This window comes from Poeciliopsis prolifica, unplaced genomic scaffold (genome assembly GCF_027474105.1).
Source record: "Poeciliopsis prolifica strain line A6 unplaced genomic scaffold, Auburn_PproV2 SCAFFOLD081, whole genome shotgun sequence".
NCBI lineage: Eukaryota > Metazoa > Chordata > Actinopteri > Cyprinodontiformes > Poeciliidae > Poeciliopsis > Poeciliopsis prolifica.
Window position 1 is genome coordinate 1,132,765 of NW_026562456.1, and position 22,816 is coordinate 1,155,580.

A 22,816-nucleotide genomic window follows, 5' to 3' on the forward strand; every position below is an offset into this window, starting at 1 on the left:
AATATTAATAAACACATTCTGCTGTCCGTGCTGCTGACTGCATGAGGTTGAGTTCGCTTCTTGTCAGTCACTCTGATATAAATGTAGGATTAAATATTTGGTTGCTTGACCCTCGTATCGATCCTCTGCTGCCTGCGGCGACAAACGGCTGTTATAGGAACGTTGTTTTGGTACAATAACACTCAGAGTGAACGCACTCCGCACCATAAACACACTTTGTAGTGTTTAACTGATGAGAGCGAGTCAAGCTGATTGTATTCAACCTCTAATTAACATCCAGTCTAATTAAAATCTAAATGAGTTTAATTAAAATCTGGGTTTTAGTGGAACTGAGAAGAATCTGTTAAATGCTTTTCTATTGGTGCCATTATTACTCGCGTACAGTAACTGCTCAGAGAGAAAAACCAGTTTGATGATTTTTCTCACACAGCTGGTCTGCAGATGCACAACAAACCCCACTAACACCGAAATGTCTGCAAATATCCCTGAACCTAAAGACTGAAAACAGTTAATGTTGTGGAAGTGAAGTTTTAGTGGCACATAACTCCAAATACTTCATCAGTTTATAGTAAAATACATGGATAATTTTGGTCAACAATGTAGCTTGGGAAGCTAAAACATCTATACGCAATGCTCCATGCAACACAGCCAATCAGGAAGCAGCTTTTATTTTTCTTGCTGCTGATTGGCTGAACACACAGCAGCAGAAATGAGGGACGGTGTGAATGTTAGCGTCTGCCTATTGATGCATAATGCTGAATCAAAAGTTTTATAACTCAAAACTTAAGTCTAGTTATAAAAAGGACAGTCTGCCTGAAAAAATACAAAAACTAAAACCTCATACAGAGAAACTGAATAAAACCAGTGAGAGTTAGTTCATCAAATAAAAATCTCCAAGAATTAGGTGAATTAATGGTTAAAATAATGAAAACTAACTCAAACTTGCCACAAATGAATTAATTTGGTGAAACTGTTTAGCTAGCTGCTAGCATTAAATAAATAAAAGCTAAAGCTAGCTTGGGAGGCCAATTGTTGGCAAGAAAATTAAGAAACGTATTGATTTAGAGCTGATTTAGTGAAATATTTAATGACTAAAATCATTTTCAACCATTTAGAAACTAACATTTTTCTTTGTTTTTCACTAATTTAGCAGCTAATTCTTCTGCACTAAAGCTAGTTATGCTAACTGACAGTGACAACCTGACTCTACCCTTATTTTGAAAAGTTTCTGTTTTTGAAACAAATCCATCACAAAACGCATTAAAGCTTCAACTCACGTCTGCAACTCTTTCAAGTTGCAAACAAAACATTCAGCGTCTCCTATTTTCCTAAACAGCCTTCAATGTAATGGCCAAACCACCGTGTGAGAGGCATTGAGGCAAAAATCCTCATAATGTTCCTTTGTTTTCATCTCTGTGGAGCCAACATTAGAAAAAAGATTATTTTCTTCACGTACCAGCGGTCTAATTCACCTCCACAAAACACTTAGCATGGATGAATCTGTTCAGTTTTTGCTTTTTAACAACAATACAAAATGTTTTCATATTTTGAAGCGCTGCAACTTCAGTATATTCTTATTTTTTGCAAAGAACAAAATAAATCAGTGCGTGATTGTAATGCAAAATGAAGAAAATACGTTGTTTTTTTATTTTTAAAACACTTTCTACTTTAATTAAATAAAAACATTGTACTAGTTTTGCGTCTGCTAAATCAAATGATGTAATTATTAGTCAGTCGGGTCCAGAAGAAGATGGTTCTGGGTCTAGATAGTGCATTATATTTTATACATTTATAAATGCAGCTGTTGGGCTCATTATGCTGCATCGTTTTTCTCTTTGTGTTTCTCAGGTATTATCCTTTCCTTTCTTATAGCTTATTGCTCCTAAACTTCAATATGTACACCGCTTTTGCCTCTTTTAGGACAGAAAATGTTCTTTATTTTAATGCTTTCACCCATTTTTCCAGAAAATATTAAAGTCTCAAAAAACACTTGAACATTCTAGAGCACATTTTGAAAAAAAAGGAGTATTTCCCTTTGAGATCAGTTGAACTGAACAGGTGAGAAGCATTTGGGTTTCAACTGCTTCTAAAAACAGCATCATTCAGCCATTTCTTTTGCAATACGTTTCTTTGGTGTCTGGAAAATGAGCTGTTTCAAAAACCTGCGGAATGAAGGCACTGCATTACCTAGCAACCAAAACTGAAGTCCAGCACATTTGGTCAGCTGGTTTTCAAATTCAATTCACCGTAAACATTGTTGCGACTCATATTAACTCAGATTCTTCAGAGTTGTTGTTGATGGCGATGGTGATGGCTGTTGGCAGGAAAGATTTCCTGTAGCAGTCTGTGTTACTGAAAATCTGAAGAAACATCTGACTGAAGATGCTCTATACGCTGTACAATGGCTGCTGGAAAAAACAAGTGTTTTGTTGCTGACTTACCATCCAGAAAGCTCCTCCTGCTTTTTCATTGGTTGTGCAGAAGGCTCCACTACTGCTTTTCAAAGATTTATGTTTGTATAATTGCACAACAGTTTGCAGCTATTTTCACACGGGAGTGTAAACAAAATAATTTTGAGTATAAAATGTGACGAACATGTCTTGTATCACCAATGAATCTACCCTAACCCACTGAATGAAGTATAACAGATCACTTTTAAAGTTTATTTAACTTCCTAAAGGTGTGAAAGTGCAGAGCTAGCTCTTCCCTGACAGAGACAGCGGCCTCCAGCCGGTTTCTCCTGACTGATATCTGCTGCCTGTGCGGCCGTTAAACCCTCGCTCCGCCGCTGAGGCTGTCGCTCGCCTCATTTCCAACTGACCGATGACCCTCACTCTTTTCACAGGGGCAATAAAACCAGATCCAATCCCGTCGCTAACATCCTTCTCCCCCTCTGCAGTTTACAGTGGCAGGTCCCATTGACCGTCGCCGTGGGAAACGCGTCGGCGGTCCGCCTGGAGAGCCTCATCTGGATCAACAACAGGACAGGTACGGCGCCGCCGGAGACGCCGCCGGAGACGCCGCCGGAGACGCCGCCGGACGTCTGAAACTTTATTTCCACCTGTTGTTGCCGGGAGATAACGAGCTGTTTCCTTGGGAGGATCTGTTAGCGGATCAAACCGGCTCAGCTTCTCAAATTAATTATCTGCTCAGCTCTGTACCTGTGAGCTGCGTCTGCCGGGCTTTAAAGGTTCACAGGTGCAGCGTGTTGCTCTGTTCTCAGGTTTGTAGGCGGAGGGAATAAACATCGTTAAGGTTCCTGTAATTTGGCGTCTGCTTTTTATTCGAAAAAGAAAAATCCTGATTGCTTTTTATCCTTTCATGTTTTTTAAAGCAGCGCTGCTTCTTTTGAAAGGATTACTCTTTTGTTAACAGGTCAGCTTTCTGACCCAAAGATTTGATCAATCGTTTGTTCGCTCTGATTAATCTCCGTCGTCGGTCCCCTCTTTACTTTGACAAACAAAAAGCTTTGAGAATAAACCCCAGTTTGTTTTTTTGTTTTTCTCTTTTCATCATTGTTTCTGCAGAACAAAACCCTCTGGGGGTTCTGTTTTAGTGAATAAAGCTCATTTTATTCCTGTTTTTGAACAAAATGATGTTTGGAGAATTGATCCTGAACTGCTTGGTGTTGGATTTTGGCTCCTGCTGGCTCCGTTCCCCGATAATAAAACACTTGTTTTGCTTCGTAAACGTGAAGCTCGCGCCGGTCGTGTTATTAATGCCTGACAAGGGTAATCTCCATGTCGCCGCTCTGGCACAAATCTGATGCAAGGAGAACGAGGAGTTGGTTTAAATCCAAGAAGAAGAAGAAGAAGTGGGCCAACAGCTGCGTTCTGTTTTTATCACCTGGCTGTTTCTCAAAGTGGGAATCGTCCTACAAGCTGCTTTACTGAAGCTTCAAACCTAATTTCAGAAGGTTGTGCCGGTTTCCTCCTGTGGCCCCGTGATGCTGCTGGTCCACAAACCTACAAAACGTAACAGCTTCATCTGCTGGGCTCAGACTACTTCCTGGAGAGGTTTGATGACGATTAAGCTAAAATGGAAAACCTCTAAGTGTATAAATAAGCCCTTTATTCATTTTACTACCTTTATTAAAGCAATTTTCCAGGCTAAAACATTCCAAGGCAGAAAATCATCAGTGACGATGTCTTTCTAGAGAAGCAGCCGTTAGAGCCAATCAGTCTGGGAAGGGTTAAAACACACAACACTGCAAAAACACAAAGTCTTACCAGGTATTTTTGGTGCCAATATCTTAAAGTGTGATGACAAAGCAAACTTACAAGTAACTTTTCAGGTTGTTTTGAGTCAATAATTCTTTAATATTGATGAAAAACTATTAATTAGAAGTAAAATCTTCCTCTTAAACAAAACTTGTTTCCCATATTTCAAGTTAAAATGTCTCCACTACTTTTTGATCAATATGGAGAATTAATTGACTTAAAATAAGCCAAAGGGTTAATTCTAAGTTTGTTTTGTCTTATTTCAGATCTAATAAGATGTTGCCACCAAAATACTTGGTAGAATTTTGTGTTTTTGCAGTTCTAACCCTGACAAAGTATTTGAAATATTTATCACAACTGGAAGACAAAGACATGTTCAGCCCAGAGAATTGACCAAAAACCCAAAAGCTCCATCTCAGGATTCAGTTAGCAGGTCAGAGGTGAAAGTTCATCAAAGGACAAGTTGGGAAATGACTGAATGGCCGGCATGACCTGTTTGAAAAGGTTGAAGGAGACGCCAATAATCAACTAAAATGACATCAAGATGTCATCAGCATACTGCGTGATAATCCCTCTAAAGCTTAATTTGCAGATCTAATTTGATTTTGTTGCTTAACTCAGAAACCCACAGGATTGGTCAGATGGATGACAGCACCTGGCTGCTGGGAAACATCAACCAGACCGGCTACTTCCGCGTGAACTATGACCTCCAGAACTGGAAACTGCTCATTCAGCAACTCCACAACAATCCTCAGGTAAACCTTCTCTGTTTGTCTGCATTGATTTTTCTGAATGATTTCCAGATCTGATCACCAAATCAACTCAATTCCTGCCGTGTTTCTCCTTTCCAGATCATTTCTGTTGGAAACAGAGCTGGTCTCATCGACGACGCCTTCAACCTGGCCAGGTGAGTCACCTGACCTCAACCAGTTGGGTTGGAAGACCGAGTCGGTCAAAGTATTTCACAATATTGATCAGTTTTATTGATCTCTCTTGTGGCTGAAAGACTTTTTGTGGTCTTATCTCACCTTTGAACTAATCTTCAAGTTTTACCAAGAGATCTACACTTTTATTTGGTAGCGTCGTTTAGCCAACTGACCCCCTGCTACTTAGTTTTACTTGGTTTTTGAGACTCAGCTGACGACTTCTTGATTTTGTGTTGGCACTTAACAATCGTTGGTATTGGACGGATGTTTCTGCTCATTTGTCCATTTTATTGTGCTGCTGGGATTTCTGATTTCTGATCATGTTTTGTCGAAATGACACCAATAGGAAGCAACTATACATCTCCAAAAGACAGCATTTCAATTTTTATACACCAGATAAACAATCAGTCACTGATGAGAAACTGTAGGAAAATTAAACTGCACACAGGTTACAGATTTAAAAACACAATTTAATATCGGTGGGACTTGATGAATCGCTTTTGTTTGAAAACGATATATCCACAAAATAAACAACACTTTCAGCTAAAAAACGATTTTTGCTGGTAAATTATTTCAGAAATAGAGATGTGAGATTAAACCTGTTTAGCATTGACGCTATTTTAGCCTTGAAAGCCAAACTCCTTTTAGCACAACTTGATCACAACAATAGTCTTTTCCAGCGTCCAATCAGATCCTTTAAAATTATTCCCCAGTGGGACCAGAGAATCAGCTTTGTGTCGTTTGTGCGTCACATTTATAGACGTACCAGAAACAAGTACAAAGGTTCCATCTTTGGACTTATGAATGTTTAAAAAGGAAAAAACATTATTAACATTTTTAACACGTTGAAAACAGTATAAATAATTAATCAAAAATAAACATGTTAAAGTCCTTGTCCAACAATATACATTTACATAATTATATTAATTGTTTATTTCTCATACGTACAGCAGGATTTCAGCTCCTTACAACCAGCTTCTTCAGCAGTGACTGTGTGCTGGGCAACTATCAAGTCAGCAGCTTTTTCCATGACTTTACAGGCACAGAAACGTAAAATACAGTTTTATTGGTGTGAGCTAAACCAGTTTTCTGACCCATTGGGTTCTCCTCAGCTGTAAACCATAATCATCAACGTTTCTCAGGAAATAACTGCTTGAAAAACATCAGGACGTGTAATGAAACTGAAAAAGTGAATTTGTCATCTTGAATTGGATTCTTGAAATATAGAAACTTTTCACTGACTTACCTAACAGACCTTCTGTTTTCAATATAGAGCTTATATATATAGAAATTACTGAAATGTAGTACGGCTGAAACAATTAATTGGATTAATCGATTGCTAAAAATAATTGCCAATTAATTTAGTAATCGATTAATTCTTAACTTGAGTATTCAGACTAAAAAAAAACAAACTGGATAGTCAGTGTAGAAATTAATCCAAAACTGGACAAAACATATAAACTTTTAGAATTGAAGGTGAAAAACTTTTTGTCTGTAAATATGTTCAAGCTGGAACTCCTTAGGTGGCATTTTTAGCTTCACTTGGTTCAAATTCTGTAAAAACATTAAACTGTAAAAAACTAAGTCTAATAAAATGAATCAGTTTTTTTTACATATTTACTAAAATTGTCACCATGTTCTAACAAAATGAGAGATGAAAAAAATCAAGTTTCTAGAGCTTTTATAGCAATCTGCAAAAATGCACCGCTTCTCATTAAAAACAACCAATCAGAGTCAGAAAGAGGGTCTTAGCGCTGTCAATCAAGCTCATGTACTTGCTGAGAAACAATTAACTCCAAAAGGAAAACTGTTTATCTGACATCGACAGTGGCTATGCTAGCTAGCGATAGCATTCACAACAAGATCTGCTGTCGGGAAGAAGTTGTAGCGTAGCAGAGAGAAAGCAGAGGGTGTGAACAGCGTGTACACTTGATGATTAACAGCACTAAGGCCCTCCTCTTGTCTCTGATTGGCTATTTTCTGACTGAATTCTGTATTTCTCCAACTTTTATCAACCAAAGCAATAAACCAGCTTTTACCAGATGAATCTGGATGATTCCTACATGGTGAGTTTCTGCAGAGCAGCAGCAGTTTGTGGAAGGAGAAACTGGATCTGCTCCGCGGTGACGAACACCCGACCTGCTCTGCATTCAGAGCCGGTCCGGTCAGCGTGAGCAGAAAGTGAGCAGCCTGCTGAAGACGCGGCCGGTTAATCTCCTGCAGCCGTCCTGCCTCAGCGCGCCGTGTTCGGCCCGCGGCGCCGTGAACGCCGTAACAGAAATCCAGGGTGACACCGGCTCTGTAACTCAATCCACTGCTGTCTCTGTTTCCACCCCCTCACTCCGCCATCTGCGCTCTGTCATGTTGAATGAGCAGCAGCTCCAGACTACTGCGCTGTCATCCTCTGAGGAGACGCGCGCTGACGAGTTCCCATCTGCACAGAAAAAGGAGCTACATATCCATTAATATTCACCCTGACAGCTGAAGCAGCTTCCTCAGCCTGAATCTGTCACGACGGGAAGCGATCAGCCGCCGCGTAGCTCCGCAATAGCTTCCGTCAACTTTTCATCATTTATTTGTCTTAATGTTTGTTAAAAAAGTGAGAAACCTTTGACAGTTTTCGGAAACACGTTATCAATTCTGTGAGGTTCAGAAACATCAGGAGAAATTACTGCTGCATTAAAGCTGCATTTAATCCGTCAGACGCCAACTGCTGCTGCCGCGAAAATCAAAACGGCCTTTCAGCTTTTATCAGGGTTCATGTGGAATAAGAGTCATTTATAAACCTTCAAAAAACTGATTTTAATCTTAAAGTTTTGACTTTAATCTGATCATTTTGACTTCAATCTCATGAACTCAACCTCTGATTTTAATCTGAAAATCTTAATCCTGAATTCCAACTTTAATCCCAGAATTTGTTTAGAATTTTGACTTTTTTTTACTGAGTTTGACTTTATTGAACACAGCGAAATAAAACAATAAAATATTTATGTGCCGAGCAAAATTAATTTAAAGCAAACAAAACAAATGCAGAACAATAGTAAAAAATGTATTTACATGTTAAAGGAGTCGGTAGAATCAGAAAAAAATCAGATTTCTCGCTTCAATCTTAGAATAACACATTTTTCCCACAAATTTCAGATTTTTCTCAGAATTGAACCTTTTCCTAGAATCAGAATCGTTTAAATAGTTTCCAATAGTTTCCCAAACAAGAGGATTGCCATTAGATTTGATGATGTCATTTCCTCACCGGGGATGTTTCATTCTACACCTGCTTCACTGTTTGGTGAATTTCTGTCGCCCCCTAACGGCCTGGTGGAGGTACTGCATCATTTCGCATCACGTTACCAGCATTGTTTAGATTTAATGACATTTTTTGTTAATTCTTTATAAATGGAATAAATTGTGGCTGGTGTCGTTTATCTGAGGAAGAGTTGAAATCTGAGGGAGCTGCTGCGTCTCACTGATGAAACATCATCAGCCGTTTCTCATTACCAGCTTCTGCCCTCCACAGGTTTTCCTCCTGGATATTTTTCATGTTGTTTATCAGAAGTTTTCCTTGTAGATTACATCTGGGATGAAGTTTGTAATCTGAATTTGTGTTTATTGCATTTATTGATCCCAGAGAATTACTTTCACCCTTTAATAGATCACTAAGCTTAATTTGAACTTCTGATGAAGTGGATTAATAAAACTGGTGATGAATTTCAGCTGAAACGGATGAGAGAGGGAGATCCACTCCATCCTGATTAGGACTGCCTGCTTCGCCCATTTAAGCCGCAAAAATACTTCTTGTTTACAAAGATGTTATTTCAGCATTTCTGCTCAGTGAATTGATTACGCCTGGAAGGACATTTAATCTCAGGATTAATTTCAGTCACGCTGATTCTCCTCCCGCTCACACTTCGATTGACTGAGAACAGGAGCAATAAATGCCAATTGGTGGCAGTGTGTGTGTTAGCATGCTGGTGTGTGTGTGAAGCTGGTCCAGCAGTAATAAATGACTGTGTCTGTTTGACTCTGTGCTTAAACAGTGATGGATGTCGCCTCCCTTTGTGTGTCCGTGTGTGTGCGCGATCACAGCCGTCCCTTGTTGGCTCTCCACTGAGCCTTGCTAATAGCTAATGGACAAACAATTAAGTGGCCCTTAACGATGTTAAAGAGTTAATGAGCTCATTAAGACGACAACGCTGGGAGAGAGACCCAAACGGAGACAACAACTGGGAGGGAAAATTAAAAATCTACCTGCTGATCTCCTCAGCTTCCTCCATTTCTCAACAGATCCAAAGAGGCGCTGCTCTGCTGAGGAGGTGAATCTGTGCTTTAAAAGCAAAATGCATTTCTGATTTCCTCTCAAACATTTAACCCTGTAGCTTCTCACCAGAGATTTGATGCTTCTGCTCAGAACAGAGAGGCGACTCTGACGTCTATAGTGGCAAAAAGATACAAAAACCCTGCAGAGAAAAACTCCTGTTGCAAATGTTCCTCCCTAATCTACGAATGAAAACGGCTAGAAATTATCCAAATACAGGTTTAGATCATGACACAAACGAGGAAACTGTGAGCTAATTAAAAGTGTTTCCGTCTGCCTGATGCAGCAAGTATCCTGTATGTTCTCGAAAATGTCAGAAAACAAAAATATTAAAGGACTCAAAAAACCAATTAGATTCTGGAAATTCCAGGCAAATTTCTGTCCTGGAAGAACTGCTGGTTTATTAAGATCACTTACACTTTTTCAAGATCCATAAAGTACCTGAATGTACGTTGTAACTCTAGAAAGATCTAGAAAACAAACAGCAACTTATGAAAATAACTCAGCAAGGTTTAGAAAGTTCCAGAAAACGTCAGAAAAGTTAAAAAAAATACCCACTTTCCAGAAAGCAAAGTTCTGGTTCTGGACAAAGTAGGAACATTAATCTGGTTCGTCTGCAAGTCAAAAAATGTTTGATTTTTAAAACTTGAAAATGTCAAGTACAATTTCTGAGATTAATCTAAAAATTTCTGAGGGGTTTTCTAAGAAATTTACAAATTTTCAATCTCAAATATCCAAGGTTTAAAAAGAAAAAAATTAAATAATGTTTTCTGGAATATTTCTGAGATTAATCGCAAAATTTCAGATATTTTTGGCAGAACATGCCTCGTATTTTCTAGACAGCAGCCCGATAGTTCTGGAGAAATGTCCTTTAAATTGCAAAAAGTATCTAAAAAATGCAATTCCTCGTGTCTCCGTTCCTAACGGACCCGTCAACATGTCCGCCGTCTCTTATCTCACTCAGTTTGAGGAGAGCTGAGCGTGGGAATGCTAATATGGACAGAGAGATGATGGATGGAGTTTGATAAAAATGGGAAACGCTGAGGGATGAAAACAGGAAACTGATAAACGGTCCACTGACGTTGCCATGGTTCCTGTGGCATCTCGCCGTCTCTCTCCTGGTTCTTTCATGTAAAATCTTGTCGGCGTTTTGGATCGTTTTGAACCAAAAGTCTCTGCAGACCGGACGGATTATGGAAATGCGTCGGAGCCCAGGTGCATGATGGGTCCTGGCGACGATACGAGGCAGATTATGGAAATGCGATGGGTTGGAATTGAGGGGTTTCTCTGCTACTCTGAGACTCGGAGAGTCTTATCTCCGACAGATTAACTTTCAGCGAACGTCAGAGTGTCGGCCTGTCCCTGAACGTCTCGGCGTTTGTTGGATCTGCTGAATGAAAACCTCTCCTGTCTGAAGATGCCTGAACCTCGTGGGTATCCGCTCCCTGCTCAACCTCAGGCCCACATCGATATGCATGAGGTTCAGGCTGAAGGTTGAAGCAGGAAGCAGGTACCAAACCAGCATGAATGTTAACAAACGCACACAGAGAGCTCGTTATTATGCGCTGGGCTGTGGCGCCGCCTCCTAGTAGTTGCTATGGCAGTTAGAGGCCAACTTTCCCTCAACTTGTTTCTGTGTTGAGCTATTCTGAGGATGACTCCTGAGAGTTGAAATGAAGAGCGAGTCTGAACCGTGGAATCTGACTTTACATTGATCTAGTGACCCTGAATGCACCACTGTGGGTCCCAAACAACCTCAGCAGCAGTTTAAAGAGAGTAGAGGGAGGTTATTGCAGAATAGCAGAAGTTTTAGACAAGATGATTGTTGTGGCATTTGTGTTGTTTGGCTATGAATAACAATAATAATATTGATTGGTTCTGATCAGATTGGAGGGTACAGAGGCTTTGCATCGTGACGTCACAGCACCAAATGGACTTTTCAAAGTAAAACATTCTACTTCCTGTTGTGAAGGGGCGGGGCTTTGGTGTATTAAGCTGTTATTTTTAGATCTGAAGATGTGGGAGGGAAATTTCACTCAGGTGTGTTCATGGAGGAACCGTCTCTGTCTGCGCGCTATGGACCGGTGACGATGTTCTGGTCTCCTCCCTCTCTCAGGGCGGGGTACCTCCCACAGGGCGTTCCTCTGCAGCTGATTGGCTACCTGCCGGAGGAGACGTCCTTCCTGCCGTGGCACGCCGCCAGCCGGGCGCTGTACCAGCTGGACAAACTGTTGGACCGCACAGACGACTACAGGCTGTTCAGCGTAAACAACCGATCCATCATGATCCATCTGAGCTCCAGAATGGGCTGCTGGTGCTGACCCAGTGTGTGTGTGTGTGTGTGTGTGTGTGTGTGTGTGTGTGTGTGTGTGTGTGTGTGTGTGTGTGTGTGTGTGTGTGTGTGTGTCCAGGACTACGTGCTGAAGCAGGTGGCGTCCCGGTACCATCAGATGGGCTGGCCGACAAACGGACCGGGAACAGAGGGAAACATCCTGCAGGCGTCGTACCAGACAGAGTAAGAGGAGCGGTTCTGGTCAGCCGGGTCCGATGGTCTGCAGCAGGCTGGTCTGTTAGCGAGTCAGTCTGTTTAAAACTTTTAAGTGTTTCTATAAGCGCTGATGTTGGAAATAATCGTTTCAATCAGCGTGTATGTATATTTATGACCTTGTGTGGGTCAGAGTAAATCCGGAGTGAATTAATTTATAGTAATAATTATTCCATCAGATCGGCTCAAACAAATCCTGACTGGCGCTCACAGTAGAGCCGCTTTATTTTCTCTGCAGAAGAAGAAATATCGGACCGATATTTGGAAATTTTTCAGATTCAGTTTTTTCTCTCAGCTTTGTCCCGAGTCGATTGAATGAAAAACTCGTCTCTGCGTCTCATTAGCAGGGAGAGTGACGGTCAGTGGAGTCCAGGTTGAATCCTCCGTCTCTGTTATTGGTCAGAATGTCTTCCTGTTTCCTGCAGAGAGCTGCAGCGAGAGCTCATCATGCTGGCCTGCAGCTTCGGGAACAAGCAGTGCCACCGCCAGGCCGTCGCCTACATCTCCGACTGGATCTCCAGCAACAAGAACAGGTGCAGCACACACTTTTCTGAGGCGTAGCTGAATGCATCGCAGCTACATTCAACTTTAGTCCACATGTGTCCAACTCAAGACCCGGGTCCAGATAAATAAAACCTTTAACATAACGTTTACCTGCTTAAATATTATCAAATCAAAACAGTTTTTATCTGTTAACTTTCTTCAGACTCCAGTTTTTTGCGATTTCACAATCATGGAAAAGCAACATATCCTCACACTCTTTTGCAATAATAATTCATTTAGATTTTTCTGTAATTTTTCCACCAAAACAGTCAAAAACTTGATGCTTTATGTGATGCCAACTCCCACCTACAGGTGGCAGTATTTCATTCCAGTGCACTGCTTCCTCAGCTTTACTTGATTCTGGTTATTGAACAAAAACTCACAAAAGTGCAAATATTGAAAAATATTTTACTAATATTTCTAAATTAGCTCCTCAAATCAGTGATTTAGATTGTAAAAAAAATCTTTAAATATTACTTAATTTCAAGAAGTACTTATCGGATGCACATACAGCCATTTTGTTAATGTTTTAACAGTTTGATGGGTTTTATCAATACATTGTGGGACATCATTCATGATCCTGATTTATCCCCAAATGGAAATGAGTTTGACATTCCTGCAAGTCAGTAAGATCTGAAAACACAACAATCATCCGTCGGCCGTCTCTGATCATCGATTCGGTCACATGATCACGTCTTTTTCTTCTCTTGTGTTTCCATCGAAGTCTATTTGCGTCTCGTCCGTGTTCGCTCCCTCCGGGTTCCTAACGAGATCTGTGAAATTAAATTTCAAACGGCAAATTAAATAGAAACAGATGCTTGAGTTCTGTGGAGGACAGCGGGGAGCTGATGATGAGAGGCTTCCTTAAATAATAGAACCCAGAAAAAAACGTTCTGACTTCATTAAGCAGCGTTTATGAATGAATATTCATCTTCTGGCTTGTTTTACATGTCAGGATTGTATCTAAAAAATATTTATGGTTTATAACAGATTAGATAATGAAACCCAATAATAATCATTTAAAATTCAAATAAACGGGTCTGTCTGTACTTCTTAAAATAAAACATGGACTTTCTTCACAAACTGATGAATTCCTCCAGGATTCTGTGATTCTTAATATTTTAAGAAATATTTTTCATTTTTGCACAATACTTTGCAAAAATTTGACTTGAGCTTAGACTGACACAACAGCAGAAGTAATAAATACTGCCACCTGCAGGTGGGAGTTAGCATCGCTTAATTATAATAATATTTTTGACCCTTTTTGTTGAAAACTTGCAATAATCTCACAATAATGCGTCAGCATGGAAAAGTGCTTAATTAACATAACTAAAACTGCTTTGATTTGATTTATAAAATGTGTTATAAATATGTAATATAACTATAAATGTTTAGAAAACAGTTTCCCAGCCAGAACCTTTGCATTTGGGCGTTTCTGCTACGACTGTTAAATCTGACGCACAATCATCAACATTTGTTTTTAAATAGAAACGATCTGATTGGACGCTGGAAAAGTGTTCAGGTTGTGCTAAAGAGAGTTACCCTGAAACAGCATGTATCGCCAGAACAGATGATATAATATACAGACATTTTATATCTGTGTTGTTGATGTCCAGTCAATAACTTAGTATCAAATTTGGGTTTTTAATTGAAATTCTTGATTATTTTGTTGGTAGTTTTCTATTAAAATTACAAACACTCAAATTATCCCAATTCCACCATTAAAATGAACATTTTAGTTGCTTTGGATAGATTTTATACACGTTGGTGGAAAAGTGAAAAATAATTCCACATTCATTTAGGATTAATGTTTCCAAAGGGTGAGTTCTATAGAAAGTATGAATCCTATCTGCAGTCCTTCTGTCTGTGCATTTTTAAATCCCAAACATTCTTTTATTATCAGAATCCAACAATTAAAGCCTCGGCAGAGAAGAGCTGATCTGACCCAGCCTTCTCCAATCAGGACTAAATATTAGCTCTTATTTTGCTCAGAGGAGTCGCACCTGAATATAAAACCACAAAGACCAGAACAGGGAGAGAGTAATTACTGAAGAGAGCAGTATATGGAATATTAATCAAACCACAGTGGGGATTCATTGTGAATTAAATGGCTGTAGGAAGATCTTTGTTGAAGTTATCTTGGTGACAAATGGATGGATTAAACTTGTAACGAGGTTATGGGCAGCAATAAACTGCTTCACCTCAATTAACCTCCTTTTCTCCAATATTTATGAATTATACCCAGCATTTCTAAAGAAAATGAGTCTGGCTTTAAATTTATGCCTTTTAATGCAGAAAGGTTCAGCTGCTGTTTAATCTGAGCCTCGTTTCACAGCCGTGCCTGTAGGGGGCGACAGCGCGCAGGTTTATCCGTCCAGTCACTCTTCATAAAACATGTTGAAATGAAAGCAGCTGGCGAAAATGTATTTATCACTCTGAGTTTTGCATTTGCTTCACATTTTAGATTATTTACTTATTTTAATTCTCTTTGTCTCATACAAACACAGGAAAACAGATTAATCTTTGTTTCCAATGTATCAGAACATAAAAAAATGTCCTGGTTGTGAATATTTTTACAAAGCTCAATAATAGTCAACAAGGTCTGCATCAGAGCAAGATTATTGGCTGAGGCCCTTTTCCAGCAGACGCAGCGTGTCTAATCAGGTTACAGGAAATGGAGGTTCTCCCACTGAACATGGAGATTAAATTATCTCCATCGTTGTGTGAAAGCATCAACTCATCGTTTCTCTGTCAGTCAGGCCTGTGAGGGATGGATCTACTGAGATTCCTGATCATTTCATTGTTCTGACGTTAATCGGCTCTGATTAGTGATCGTTTATCCGCAGCAGTTTTTCACATCAGCAGCAACTGGATCCAAAAGGAAACCGAACTACCAGTGATACCGGAGAACAACTGGAGCTGGATCCAAACTGGGCCAAGACCAGACCAATAATCCCAGACAGCAACAAAATGACTGAGACAGAAAACAGTTTGGAAGGGCCTAGTCAAAGCCCAGACGATGTGGTGGGACATTCAAAGACAAGTGTCTGCAAAACCCAACGAAGTGAAGCAACTCTGGAAAAAACGTTTCCAATTTCCTCCACGACGTCGGGAGAGAAGAACTTCACTAATCAATCACTTTGCCAAAGTAAAGTGATTGATGATGATGATGATGATGAATATTTGTTTATTTTTACTTCGTTATAAACACAATGAATCAGACAGAAAGCGGCTTTTTGCTCCTGAAGGAGATTTAAAACTTCATGTCTGAGTCCATCTGCTGGAACAACGTATCTCAACCTTTAACCTTTGACTAGGCCGCTCTTTTTCTGCCCAATAAGTTCAATGTTTCATCAGCAGTTCTGGGGAACGCCAGAGTGACACTTACTCTGCAGAATCCCACAGACAGAGCGACGGACGGAGGAGCAGATGGTGCAGAGGCATGTTTACTGTCAGAGTGGGAGTTTGATGCAGAGGAAGGACGAGATATTTCAGGAAAAACAGCTTCAGGACCCGAAACATCCTCTGCAGACTGCAGAGGAAGCTAATGGCATCAGAGCCATCTGGAGGGAGACGCGGCAGAACAAGAAAACGTCACGTTATCGCTCTGAAGTTTTATCAGCGACGGGACGGACATTCAGGAACAGTCGCAGGTTAAAACGGAGGAGGCGGAGTTTAGCGTTGGCAGCTGCTGTCATGGAGGAACTTTCTGCCTCCGTCAGCAGGAATGAGTTTGTGTTGCTCTTAAGTGGAGCATCTCTAAAAAGATTTCCCAGGTTGGTAAATAATGCAATTGTCCCTGGATCACTCACTCACACACACACACACACACACACACACACACACACACACACACACACACACACACACACACACACACTGTTTGTCTTTCTGCCTGCATTCAGAGTATTGACTTCCATTCATTTTACAGTTCAAAAAACCCAGGACTAAGTGAATTTTCTCCTTTGTACTGGACATAATTTCCACTGCAGAAAATGTAATTTGTAAAAACTTTCTGCAACATTTTATTCTCTTTGACGTTTTACAAACAAACGAGGCAGTTAATCCAGTTTCTGTCGTTTATTGATCTTTTTAAAATTACAGCAGCTGCAGTGCGCTACAGTAAAGAAAGAATGAGACTGAAAAAAGGCAAAGAACAACTAAAATCGACTCGTATCTTTGGTTTTTTCTCGTTCTCTCAGTTGGCCCAATGACAACAGATTATGTTTCAGTTAAACATAAAGTAATAATAAGAGATTTTGGTCTAGATTTTAGTGCAAATATCTTGGTACACTTAAAAAAGACAAAAACTAACTTACAAGTAGTAAGTACTAACGCAGCAGATCCTTTTAAAAGTTAAGTTTAGAGGTTTGCTGTGATTTACGCTTTTGTTAAAAGGGACTGTTATACAAAATTCTCCTTATGCTGTTTTTATTCTCCCATTTGGGTCTCGACTGCTTCTAAAAACACACCAAGCTGTTTTTAAAAACACGAAAAAAAACAAACATCGAACCATTTTCTGGCAATAATTTAATGATTTTTGGTGTCTGGAAAACAAGCCCTTTCAAAAACCTCCTCATTGTTAAGTGACAAGTCAGCAGAAACTGTGGCATTGCCTAGCAACCCCAGCAGCATTTCAGAACATTTGGTCAGCTGGTTCAATGGCTGCTGGAAAAGACAAGTGTTTTGTTGTTGATGTACCATCCAGAGACCATTTGCTTCATCCTCAATGGTTGTGCAGCAGGCTCCACTTTTGCTTTTCAAAGTTGTGCAGTTGTATAATTGCACATTGGTGCGAGTGTAAATGTTGCGTTGGGAATATGTTGTGGAAAGCAGCATATGCACTTCTGTCAGTCAACACATCTGCTCTACATCCCAGTTCACGCCGTCGAAGTGTTTACTGGGAATAATAAAACTGCCAAAAACCACAGATGGGAAGCCAGTTAATGAGGCTGCAGATTTCTGGTCCTGGTTTTGATTCCTCATATTCACATGCAGTTTTTCTTTTTGTTTTAAGGAGAAAAATCTATTTAGAAACATTTCTGGGTTTTTAAAAATCACATTTCCACCAGTCAGAGTTTGGTTTTAATGAGCATCAAAGTGAAATGCTGTGAATTTTCACAGATGTGTTGAGTGTGTTACACTGTAAAAACACCAAATATTTTTGGTGCACATATCTTAATATAATTAAAATAAGATAGAACTAACTTCAAAGTAACTTTCCATATAAATATAGGAGGTTGTTTTAAGTCAGTAATTCCTTATTACCAATAAATATCTACTAGTTGAAAAGGCAAATTATTTCCTTTATAGCAGGACATTTTCCCACGTTGTAGTAAAATAATCTGGCACTTTGTTTACTGATGAGGAATTATTTACTTGAACTCATATATCTTGGTGAAAAGTCACTTTTAAGTTAGTTTTGTCTTATTCAAAGTCAACTACTATATTTGCAGGAGAAACTAGATAAAAATGCTGTTTTTTTGCAGCGTAAGGTGTGTTTTCATGTCCAGCTGAAGGTTTTTCAGTGCAGCTTCCTGCTGAGAGAGAAATTAGCACCCAGAAAGTGTCGGGGTTAATCCAGAGGAAGCGTCTTATCAGGGCTTTTGGATTCATTACGATTCCTGCTCTCGTCCTGCTCTTCCCTCACCAGTTAAATCCAGCCCTTATCAGCACGCTTTACATTTCCCATGTCTGAACTCTCTTATTTCTTTATTTTCATCCCGTCTGCAGGATTCCTCCCAACATCCGGGACATCGTTTACTGCACCGGGGTCAGCCTGATGGACGAGGACGTGTGGGAGTTCATCTGGATGAAGTTTCACTCCACCAGCGCCGTCTCAGAGAAGAAGATCCTGCTGGAGGCGCTGACCTGCTCCGACAACACCTTCCTCCTCAACAGGTGCTGCGTCTCTTCTGCTGGAACAGGAAGGGGTTGAAGCCTAATCAATACCATCGATCAGGCAGGGAGTGGCTCAGAGATCGCTCTTCATTCTGGGATTATTTTACGCCTTTGTTTACTCTGCTGCTTTGTGACGCACTAGCTAGCTGTGCATCACATTAGCATCCTCTGCAGAGGAAAACAGCAAGAAAAAATATTAAAGTTCAACAAATTTTAAATTCTTCAGAAAATTTCATGAGATTCAGAGAAAACTTTAGCCATTACTCAATATTTCTGAGATTTTTTTTTTTTTTTGCAAATGTTTGACTTTCGGTGAACAAAATTGTTTTAGTTTCATCATAGAAAATGTCTGAGATTAACTTCAAAATTTCAGTTTTTCTTAGCAGATTTGTGACTTTGGAGATGAGGAATTTCCTTGTTTTTCCTAAAACAAATTCTAAGATTATTCTCAACAATTTTTTGCTAAATTTTGATGTTTGAGTTTTTTTCATGTGAACTTTTGCAGCTCAAAAAGTTTCAGATTTTTATTAGCAGAAAAGTTGCTCCTTTTTTAGTCCATCTGCAATTATTCTGAAACGAGTTTCTCTAATCTGACTTCCTTCTTCAGGAACGAGGAAATCATTAAGCGCTACATCAACCCAGTAATCAGATTACAGTTGCTTACATAGAGGTCAAATATTTTCATTTAAATGAGGTGAAAGGTCAGGCTCTCCTGAGGTTGGTTCCTGTGATATTCTGACTAAAGATGGTGCAAAGTGAATGAAAGTTGGTGAAAATGTGAGCTTAAAGCAGAGGAATCGGCTCTGGCTGCGTCTGAGGGAACATCAGAGTTCATCAGCCGTTAGCCGCAGCGATTGTGTTCAGAAATATGTGGAAGATGGATGTTACACACTCAGAGCAAGGTTGTTGCATGAATGTGTGTGTTTGTGTGTGCAGGTACACCTGATCCAATCAGCCGCACACACACACACACACGCACACGCACACACACACACACACGGCGGAGTCATCACGCGAAGCCGTGAAGCTCCCTGATTGGTCACAGAGGAAATGGTTTCAGCACAGAGGGATTGTGGGAAAGGAGAGGAAATTGATTTCAGGGTTTAATGAAACGGCAGCAGAAACCAAACCAACAGGAAAACACAGAAATGGGAAAAAGGAAAGTGAAAGAAAACTCTGAACTTTTTCCCTCCCACATCTAAAGAAAACACAGAAAACATGTTATTTCTCATGTTTGTGAAATCCTTCTGTCAGTCAGCTGCAGCCTGGAGTAATCTGATTACTGCAGCTCAGGTGTGTCCTTTCAGGAAGTGATTTTTGGTTGACAGGAACAGCGAGCGGAGGGACGCCGACAACACGACCAGAAAATATCAATTTTCATCTGACCTTTTCCTGCCTCGGCTCCATGTTTGTGTGGCTGAAGGTCACAGAGTCTCTGCAAAGGGACCAAAGTCTTTATTTCCTGCGGCTTGGAGGCGTGCGCTTCTCTTTGGGAAATGAAATCGGGGAGGTCACGCCTCAGTGCAGATGGAAAACTGAAATTCTCACATATCAGGATGTTTTTCAGAAACAGACTCAAATGGTTGTTTTGTTGTTGATCATCAACTAACTGGTCAGTAACTTTACAACTCAGAGTCGTTTCAAAGTTTAATTTAAAATGATCATTTTTGTCGCCATTGTGACACTTTTGAAGCAATCAGCTTACCATCACTAAATGATTAATAACGTTAATCGTTTAAGGCCCAGTTTAGATTTGGTAACTAATGGAAACTTTTTATAGCATATTTAAAAAAGATTTAATTCAAATGTATAGATATGTTGTTTAGTTTTGACCTTTTTACTGCTGAGTGTTTTAGTTCTTTCACAAAAGGATTTTTTTAGTCTGTTCTCCAGTTAACAATTAATTACTAAATTAGTTGACGATTATTTCAGTAATCAATTAATTTGATTAATCGATTAAGCATAAATTCTTAATCTAACTTTGTCTGAACTGATTTTCTACCTTGATGATTTGATTTTTGACTTTTACATCCTGTTTTAAAATGAATTATAGTTGGTTACAAACCTTCTTTAAATCCTGTTTTTCTTTTTCTTGCGTTTGTTTTTTCTAGGTTACTGAATCTGTCTCTGACCTCTGACCTCGTCCCCGAGCAGGACGTGATCGACGTCATCATCCACGTGGGACGAAACCCTCAAGGTCGGAACCTGGCCTGGAAATACTTCAGAGACAAGTGGGACATCCTGAACGCCCGGTGAGACAGGAGCGCCTGGCCCACTTCCTGTTTCCTGTTTCCTGTTTCCTCTGACCGCGTTGCCGTTTCTCTCCAGATACGGAGAAGCTTTGTTCATGAATTCAAAACTCATCGGTGGAGTGACAGAGTTCCTGAACACGGAGCGAGAACTTAATGAGGTAAAAACAGAAACACAAACAAAACAAATGAATCGAATGTTGCAGTTTTGGTCCAAACAAACCGATCAAACCGATCAGGTGTTAAAACGACTTGAACTTCAGGCTCAAATGTGTATTTGGCCTGAAAATCAAACCCTGGTTTGCCTTCAAACCTAACTCTGTTCGGTTGAAATGCAAAAGCAGGAAGCAGATTGCAGCGCTCGGCATTCTGGGTAAATACCAAAACAAATGCGTTAGCTTAGTGCTAACGGGAGAAATGGTTCGTGGTTTTCAGCCAAAGACTGAAATCCTGTAATCGCTAAAATCTGACAGCACTTTGTCTTCTTCTGAGGTTTTCATGTTGTTTCCTTCAGTGGCTCTTGGCGTAGCGCCCCCCCAGGTGAAGAGGGGAACAGGCTGCTTAATTAATTTGGTTAGTTTGACTCAGCGCAGTGCGAAAGAGAACTGAAGCAACTGGAAATGCAACATGTTGCAACTTTGGTTCAGAACCGGATGTACCGAACCGTCAGGGACTAAAACTCCGTACAGCTTCTCGATTTTTGAGCTGATGTTGTTCCCCAACCTGCCATATTTAGCAGAACTGATGTGCTGCTATGAGTTTGGTTATAAGAAGAAGAAAATCTGTCGACCAGGATAAATGATCCTTCTTATTACCAATTTAGCAAATGTAAATCTTTTGGTAGTTCGGTGAAGTACGAAGCAGCAGGACTGAAAAAGCCTTTGATCTGCGGCCGTTAGAAAATCTGAGACATCAATTAATCACGGCGTATTAAGACGTCCTTCTGGGACTCGCCACCTCATCAGTATTTTACATTCTGGGTTGATTAATCTGGGTTAGTAAAGCTGGATTAATCATTTCTATGTGGAGTCATTTCACAGCTGCTTCACCTGTTTTATTCACACAAAAGGAAAGACGCCTGGACAAAAACACGAAGCAGAAATAACATAAAAGCTGAAAGGTTAACGCTGTTCCTCAATGAAAATCCATCACTTTGCCCTTTTTCTAGTCTTCTTGTTGTTATGGTAACAAATTACAGTCTCTGTATGGCTTCGACTGTCAGTGAAACCTCAGAACAAAACATCATTATTTCCCTCGGGACGCTGGAATACAAAACCTCAACAAAGGGAAAGATTGACGTGGGGTTTTTATTTCAGATCTGAACAAATGTCTGGGTGAATCACTCTGGGGAGCAAAAAGGAAGAAAGGGAAGGAGAAAGTAAATAGAAACTGAAACTGTGGAGAGGGAAGCGAGTGCAGCGTTAACAAATGATTCAAAGTAAAGAGACTTAAAGGGAAAGCTTTCCTTCTGCGCTCCACTGGATCTGTCAAACAGAACCAAGTTCCCTCTTTGGTCTTTGACCTGAACAACTTCAATTATTTCTCTTTTCACATTAAAAAAATCTTCTTTTCAGATGCTTTTCTTTAATTCGCTGTCGCACACGTTGCGGTTTCAGCTGAAACGTTTCCAGTGTTTGGTCAGAACCGGTTCTGTAAAAATATAAAGCAGCTAAGAAACTGTCTGCTCTTCCACGGTTTGAGTCCAGCGTCATTAAAACCCAGTAAAGCCTCCAGTAAATAATCGCTCCTCTGTCTGGTTTACAGGATGCAAAAAGAAATTAGCTGCGTTTCTTTTGACAGAATTTGACTTTTAAAAAATTAATTAGCTTAGCAGAAGCATACCAGCTAGTTTTGCCGTTTTTATCCATATTGAAATTGGTTTATTTTGCAAAACACTTTTTTTCCATCATGAGTCACATGATCAAAGACTGGATGCTACTACTGGTAGAAATGACAAAAAAGAAGACAGGAAGTGGTTGGTGGATGATGGCGCTGCAGGTTTTTTGGATGACTTATGATTTACTCAAGTTTGTTAACATGTGATTTTCATTTTGTTTCTTATTTTTCTGCCACTTGTGAAATTACATTTTTTCAACATTAGCAGAATATTGACAGTTTTG

The 22,816-nt window shown here is 39.9% G+C and overlaps 1 protein-coding gene across 1 annotated transcript in view; it reads left to right on the forward strand.

The window, feature by feature from the left end:
- LOC129352825 (thyrotropin-releasing hormone-degrading ectoenzyme-like) overlaps positions 1 to 22,816 on the forward strand; it is a 146,286-nt gene that overhangs the window by 119,927 nt on the left and 3,543 nt on the right. Inside the window, exons 11-19 of the mRNA XM_055021990.1 lie at positions 2,900 to 2,988; positions 4,842 to 4,975; positions 5,072 to 5,127; positions 11,575 to 11,722; positions 11,870 to 11,973; positions 12,429 to 12,536; positions 18,280 to 18,447; positions 20,559 to 20,699; positions 20,776 to 20,857. Coding sequence (XP_054877965.1) covers positions 2,900 to 2,988; positions 4,842 to 4,975; positions 5,072 to 5,127; positions 11,575 to 11,722; positions 11,870 to 11,973; positions 12,429 to 12,536; positions 18,280 to 18,447; positions 20,559 to 20,699; positions 20,776 to 20,857 — 1,030 coding nt within the window. The remainder of the gene's footprint in view (positions 1 to 2,899; positions 2,989 to 4,841; positions 4,976 to 5,071; positions 5,128 to 11,574; positions 11,723 to 11,869; positions 11,974 to 12,428; positions 12,537 to 18,279; positions 18,448 to 20,558; positions 20,700 to 20,775; positions 20,858 to 22,816) is intronic.